Here is a 7,849-nt window from a genome sequence, read left to right as displayed (position 1 = left end):
TTGGGCCCCCCACTGGCCTGGGCCCAGGGGCTTCAGCCCCGGTAAGCCCCTGCATTATTCCAACCCTGCTGGTTCCACAGCCTTTTTAGGTAAGATTCCCAAATACATTTGGGAGCTAAGTTTGCTCCAAATATTTTTTTAAGTTCAGGTAGGCCTAACACGTGGATCCAGTTACTTAATAATTAGTTGAAACAACTAGACTGTTTTCTTCATTGTGTAGTTCTAAGTCTAATACTACTGTACTAGTACATAGTAATAACAGAATAGTACTTGACCAATAGCCTATGGATTGCCTATCGAAATGAAGTGCTATTTGCATGTGAAAGTAGGGCGGCAGGTCACCTAGCTGTTAAAAAGGTCGCTGGTTCGAAATTCCTGAGCTAACTGGGTAGGTCGGTTACGTAACTATAATTGCTCCAGTAAGTCAGAGCATCTGCTAAATGACTAAAATGTGAAGTGTCATGGGATACATTTGCTTCATTGTTTACCTTTTAATTAGGCCTAGTGTTCTACTCTTTGATGGTATGCACGTAGACTACAGACTGTGGCTCGTCTTCCGCGATACAGAAGCTTCTATCATATATTCGCTTTTTACGCCTAACCACCATAGCCAATCAACGACTATATTCAGAACAGAAGCATAGGTTGTCCAATGGAAGAAAATCTGCAATGTGAAAAAAAGAGTGAACGTGCACGCACAAGAAGGGGGCGTATTGGAGGGTGGCATTACCGTCAATGCGCACAGCTGTCAGAATTCTAGTTCGCTTGGTCGACATTCTGTTTTAGAGCCACGTGCATGCAACTTTCCGGACTGCTTTTTGTGATTTATTTCTCAGGTGTTGAATTAATATAATACCAAAAAATTGTTGCTATTCATCAACAATGTCTCTCATTGAGGAATACGAGGAAGGGGAATACGAGAGAGCGCCTAAGCGTCTCAAGACGATGGATGTGGAGGAGGGAGAGGATTTGGAGGAGGGGGAGGATTCAGATACAGCTTCCGCGGGGCTACTAGGAGATGAGGAGGATGCTACGGGGACCGCCGGGGAAAACCGGGCCCGGTGGTCAACAAAAAAATATGGGTCTGGAAGAAAGGTGGGTGTAGACATAACATTGCCCATTGTCTTATGTTCCTTAGATGGATGCTTGGCTTTGAAAAAGAAAGTGAGCATCATCAATGACCATATTCAAAGAAACAAGTCAGTGTTGTTTTCTATCTATCTCTATCTCTGGGCAAGTGACAGTCTTCAATAAAGTTTTTTTGACTTGTATTGACAGATGGGCCTTTGATCCAGCTGCAGTTCTGAGAATCTTTAGGCTACTTGATTATTTAAGGACTGATTTCCAATAATGACAATTTAGTTTTGTGTCCAATATATCTCGCAATTTTCTTTAGAAAGCTTACAAAATAAAAATGAAAGATCTAAAATTGTCCATAGAAAGTGTGTGGAGCTGTGTAGCTCATATCTATCAGAACACAAGACTTGGGAGTTCTCTGCCGAACGAAGCACGCTATTTAACTTCGTTACCCCGTAATTTGATTTTACATTAGTGTCCCCGACAGTCTGGCGGCTTGAAATCTATTTTGTCTTAATAATAATGAGACAAATAATACGCAGGCTACCATCGATTTAGAGACTACCCCCTGAAGAAATGTATCCGTGGGTGTCTTAGCTTAACTAAATTTAGACAAACGCTATGAACTGGGGCTTAAAATATTTATTATAACATTTGGATGAATGTCACTGTGAAGAACCATATCCCATTTCTCACCCAAGGCTAACATTGTTTCACCAAAGAGTATGACAGAGATGCTCTGAAGTACGTACATTCACATTCACAGTCACAACATAGTATTATTCTCATAAATATGTATTTACACGGTTATATACAAAACTATGAACATATATGTTTATCCACATGCTGAAATAGACTTCAAAACCCTAAGTATTCTAGATTTGTGGTCTAGGATACTTTATGAGAAATACAGGAGGGTTAGCTTATGATTCCAAATCACACATGCTGCATCAGGTCCATCTCCAGAGAGAGTAGTAAGAGAAATGTAACTATTTGAATACAAAGTGGTCATGGAGTCTGCCTGGTTGAGCACTGCTTATCTTGCCGTATTTGACATTTGCTGCTCCCTGTGAAGCCACAGATAGCGCTATCACTCGTCCAATCAACCGAAAACACACACTCTTGTTCAATCTTTGGACCAGTCCGTACCTTTGTGGGCTGCCAAGAAATCCAGTGTGTTCCTCCTTGCATTTCTTAAAGACCCACAGTCTAAATAAATGAAACATTAATTTTAAACATTTCTGTCCTAGTCCTGGAGTAAAAAAACATTCTCAATGGATATTTTCAATTGAAAGCACATTTTAGTCCAAGACTCTGCCTAATCTGTGTCTGAAAAACTGTCCCAAATGTTCTCAATCTTGGATATTGGATATCCTTCCCCAAACTGTTGCTGTAATAATATGTGTCCTTAGTCAACCTAGTACTTAGTAAAATAAGAGTTAATAAAATAAAATAGATTTTTGTATTTCGCCCTGATGCCTCAAATTGGTAATTTAATAAAGAGTTAAATCAAGAGTTCTCAACTAGCCTACCTGGTTAAATAAAGGTGAAATAAAAAAAATTAAAAAAGAGGGAACACTTTTCCTCTTTGGCATGCTTTGACTGTAACGAGCGCCCTGAGAGTCGGGAAGCAAGTACAGGGAGTGAGTGTTTTAATAAATAAACAAAACAATAGCCACAACCAACGCACCGACATGAAACCGAGTCAGTAACACCTGAAGAAAGAACCAAGGGGAGTGACAGATATCGGGAAGACAATCAAGGAGGTGATGGAGTCCAGGTGAGTGTGATGAGGCGCTGGTGCGCGAGACGATGGTGACAGGTGTGCGGGATAATCAGCAGCCGGGTGACCTAGAGACCGGAGAGGGAGTATACGTGACATTGACACCTCCCCTGTGTTCAACGGTAGCACCGCTCCCCTTTTGACAGATTGTCCGTTAAAGGATTATCAATAAGAGTCTAATCAAGGGGAAACACTTTTCAACCATGGTATAACACATGACATCACACCCTCTCATGTGTTCAACAGTAGCATGTTGCTACGGTTACTTCCGCTCCTCTTTTAATAGCCTGCCTGTTAATCGGATTATCACCATCACCCTCTGGTAACTGATTGTCTATCATTTTTTATTGGCACGAGGAAGGGGGAAGTGGAGACTTCCTATATGGTTTAATTCGCTACACTTTTTTTATTGGTATATCAATCTCCTACTTGGCTTTGCAACAATAGCTCCTCAGTTTGGGCAATGGCAGCCGTTGCATCCCAAATGTCAGGGCCCTGGTCAAAAGCAGTGCACTATATGAGGAATAGGGTGCCATTTGGAATGCTGCCAGATAGCGTCCCCTATGTGAAAGTGATCCGCAGCCCTGACAAGCACATCAGAAGAGCCTAGGTGGGCGGCGGTAGGCCTTATCGGGGCTCAATAGAACATTAACATTTTTATTACGTGCCTAACAATGAGCCTCGTGGGTGTGTTTGATAGGGAGAGATAGATCGAGGTGCAGTTTGCATTCTTAATCGTATCCCATTGGCATATGCAAAGAGGGAATTACATCGTGGTCTCGTGGATGGTAGTAATGCCACTATGGCGCGACGCTACGGCACTATCTCATAAAGCCAAGGGCCCTGGCTGATAAACATCTGGGTGCGAGGCAGAGCTTTGTTCAGATGCCGGGATGGATCTCCCAAATGGCAAAATTTTCCCTATATAGTGCACTACTTTTGACCACAGAAATATGGGCCCTGGTCAAAAGTAGTGAACTATATAGGGAATAGGGTGCCATTTGGGAGGCATACAGTCCCTCATGGGGTTTCGGTGTATAACCGTTTGGCATTTTGTGGACACAAAAGATGGCAATGTTTGCATTTTGTGACAAGGAATTAATGATTTCCACAGAATATAGCATGTTACAAACTGCACCTCATACCAGTGTGACTAAAGCCTCAGCTTTGGGCTGCATGAAACCTGTTTTCAAAGCTGCGGTAGCTTAGCTAAGAAATTAGCTTCAGTGTGGATCTGGGTGACACAGCTCTGGGAGAATTTTGACTGGGACTATATTCCAATATCCATACTAACTGCGGACATTAGATCGAACGCTACAAACGTACATTTTCTCAATTCAAAACTTTGCTCTGCATATCCCCTTCCAATGTACTGTACATGTGTAATTATTTTACTGTAAATGAGTTTGAGTGCCTTGCTTGTATTTACATTTCTGCTAAAAGTTATTCTATTTTATTCTACATCGCATAAACGGATCTAGGACCAGGCTAATTTACCAGTGTCTGGTCTACTTCCTTCACTAGATTTGGGAATTTTAATGTAAAAAGACCCATTAGCACTGACATGAGAAGTTCACAGGAGCACATCAAATTGGGTGTCAAATGACATCTAAGAGTAAATACCTTTTGAGAAATTAAGGCATAAATAAATGTCTCTACATTTTCCATCTTAAAAATGAGGAATAAGCAAAGGCTTTGATTTCTGGTCAAACAGATAGAAAATGGATCTTCGAAAACATCCAGCAGAAACAGTCTTAAAGGGTATTAGAAATACACCAAAACACAATAATGCTGAAGTAATGTCCCCCTACCAACTAATATCATTTATATTTAGTTTTGCCAAAATGATTTGCCATCTGTAAGTTTAAAAAATATTGCCTAGTGTCTTGTCATTCTGTTACCAAAACACCACATATCTTTAAGATATTTTCTCATTTCTGTCCTTCATGAGGAGGGAGGATGATGAAAGTTCACAGAAGTAACACGTACTGTAAAGGTAGACCTGCTAATTAGTTATAGTGTTTTTGCGGATAACACTTGGTTTATGATTTATTATGTGATTATAGTGTGTTATTCTGTTACCAAATCAGTAACAGAATGACTGAACTGAAATGGCTGCAATGAAAATTTATAGTAGTCTCAAACCACAGTTGGGTTACCTTCTACTGTCCTCCCTTCCACTAGCATACTGTTATGTTCAGCCCATTACTGTTTACTTTCTCCTTCTGTCTCATGGTCAAACCAAGAGTGTGAAAACAGTCTGGACACCACCTCCCTCTCTCCTCTCCCTGTCTATCTACTCTCTCTCCAGTTAATGTCACCACTTCCAGCTCTTATTGACACTTAGGGCTGAGAATTACCAGGGACCTCACGATACGATATTATGATGATACTTAGATGCCAATATGATATGTAGTGCGATTCTCACAATTCTATATGTATTGCAATTCCATACTGTGATTTATTGCGATGCGATGTTCCAAACATATTGCTCACCACATGTCTGCTGCGGAGGGACAAGAGTGAGCCATGAGAAAACTAGCTTTGATCAGTCATGGAACTAAAAGTGCCCAAAACAAATTGGCTTCCTGTTTAAAAAGAAGATGGAGAACAAGCTATGAAGGAAAAATACTGGAGTTTTTGTGCCGGTACAGCAAACTAGCGCAAACAATTCTATTGCGATATTGTCAAACGTTACTATACGATATATCGTCAAATAATATACCAATATGTAACTGTATAGATCTTTCCCCCGTCACCACTGACACCTACCCATGAGCCCCCTCTCTTTCCATGTACTGTAGCCAGCCCTCTCACTCACTGAGCCCTGACCGACACCGGACATCCATGGACATTGAAAAGTAGTGAAAATATGGTCAGTTCAAATCTGGACCAATCATAGACATCTGCTTCATGTTTGAACAGCACAATACACTACAGTAGAGTATAGTATTGGTCAGTGCAATAAAGTACAGTACTTTACTGTACAGTAGATAATGGTTTAGTACAGCACAGTAGAGCACACAAGTAAAGTACAGTATAATTTACTGTATTGTACTGTACTTTACTGTACTAAACTAGCTTATAGTCTACTAAACTGTACTGTACTGAACTCCACTGTATTTTACTGTACTGAACTCCACTGTATTGTACTGTACTGTGCTCTACTGTGTTGTACTGGGATGTCCAAACTTGTGAAACATAGACGTCTATGATTGGCACAGATTTGGTCCGTTTCGGACCAACCAAATGTGGTATTATTTGGGGTCTGAGCTCATTATAATAATAGCTAGTGTGTAGAATAATACCCAACCATGCAAAGGAGGAAATATCATTGTTCTAGCTTTGTGTACCTATTCAGGAAACACCACCATGCATTTCTGTATAGTACCGACCAGGGCTGGACCAATGATGTCACTCTGCTACCATCATTCTGTTACTGGGTGTTAATCCACTGCACTTACTGTAGTTCAATAACCAAAATAGATTTGGATCAAAGTCAAGGTGTCATATCATATCTGACACCCCATTGTTTATGCAGACATCTTTGAATATTACTTTGGATTAGATGCAGTATTTGATAGAGTTGTTGGAAAACGTCATTCTGTTACTCTTCACAGTTTTTCGATTAAATCTGTTTTTGTCAAATGTTCTGTTGAAAGTCCTTGAGTTGTATGGTTTGTTTAACTTTGAAATCAATTGTTTTTGTTTGGCATCCTTTTAAAGTGGAAAAGTCAGAGTCTTGGCGTCTTTCTGTCGCCGTAGAATTGCCCATTTGTCACAGATGGGCTGAACCCACAGTCTCTGCCTCCTGACATCCTGTCATTCTGAGGCAGACTGAAGTATACCAATCAGTATTTGTCTTGGCCTGTACCTGTATAAAGTATGCTGGTTTGCATTGAAAGTGATCCAATCCCAATGTGTTGTCTTCGATCAAAATAAAATCTGAAATCGTATGCTTTTATCCTGTCATAAAGATGAGTGTCAGGGACAGGCAATCGGTAATCTAGTATTACACAATAAAAAAAGAGAATCATTTAGAAAATATGTTACATTCAAGGAGCGATGTAAAGTTGTTAGAAACTAAAAACCTACGTTTGAGCTGAGATAAAGGAGACTCCAAGGAGTTTCATGTTTGACGAACCAGCAATCAACACTGTCAAGGTTGAAGAACATGTCTGTGTTGCTAAGTGTCATTCTGTTCGCTCAGTCTAGTACGCTTGTTTTCCACATTCCACCACAAGGTAGTTACAACGCAAGCATCTGTTGACCTCTTAAGAAATACTATTACCTACGACAGATGCTGAAGATGCCAAAGATGGCTTATATTAAAGTGGTTGTGGCTCATTTTTTTCTTCTTTCCTTTTGACTTCCACGCACCAGAGGAAGTGTTCAACTGATGCTATCTTTCTTAGCTTCGCTGTTTGCTTTCCAGCACTCTGTCTCTGTCTCTCTCTCTGTCTCTGTCTCGCTCTCTGTCTGTCTCTCTCTATCTCTCAGTCTCTCTCTCCTAAATTCATTGAGCTGTAGTGGGAAGGCTTAATGCTCCCAGGGTGGTGTTTGAAGTGAATCATTATCGTCATTTTTTTTTCTATCTCCTACCCTTCTTCTTCTTCTTCTTCGTCTTCCTTGCTGACAGGCTCTTGGGCAGATTCCCACTGTGCTGATGTTATCAGGAGTCACTTAGGAGCTTATGATTTAAACTCAGCCGAAGCCTGAGTGTAACGAAATTCTCCACCTTTCCCCATTCTCTTTCAGTCTCTCGATCTATTGTCTCTTCCTTTTCCTCCAGTAGCTTAGCTGGCCCCATAAGTGTCAAGCTGTGAGGCAGCGAGGCAGCTATGCCCGCTGTGAATGTCTTTCTATGAACACTGTAACTATTGGACTGTTTTCTATTTGATATCATTTTTGTATTGCTCCCAAATCAGTAGGGAAAATGAGGTATTGCAGTCTAATCCCAGAACTGTTTGTGCTCCGTAGCACTCCTAT

General features: G+C 40.7%; 1 protein-coding gene across 1 annotated transcript in view; it reads left to right on the top strand.

Annotated features, from left to right (window-relative positions):
- Positions 1–712: 712 nt before the first annotated feature.
- The window catches only part of LOC109890392 (heterogeneous nuclear ribonucleoprotein L-like), a 56,929-nt gene continuing 49,792 nt past the window's right edge, over positions 713–7,849 (top strand). The window contains exon 1 of the mRNA XM_020482349.2: positions 713–1,095. Within this exon, the coding sequence (XP_020337938.1) occupies positions 883–1,095 (213 nt within the window). The 5' untranslated portion in view covers positions 713–882. The remainder of the gene's footprint in view (positions 1,096–7,849) is intronic.

This window comes from Oncorhynchus kisutch, linkage group LG1 (genome assembly GCF_002021735.2).
Source record: "Oncorhynchus kisutch isolate 150728-3 linkage group LG1, Okis_V2, whole genome shotgun sequence".
NCBI lineage: Eukaryota > Metazoa > Chordata > Actinopteri > Salmoniformes > Salmonidae > Oncorhynchus > Oncorhynchus kisutch.
This window is presented reverse-complemented; position numbering and strand designations above follow the sequence as displayed.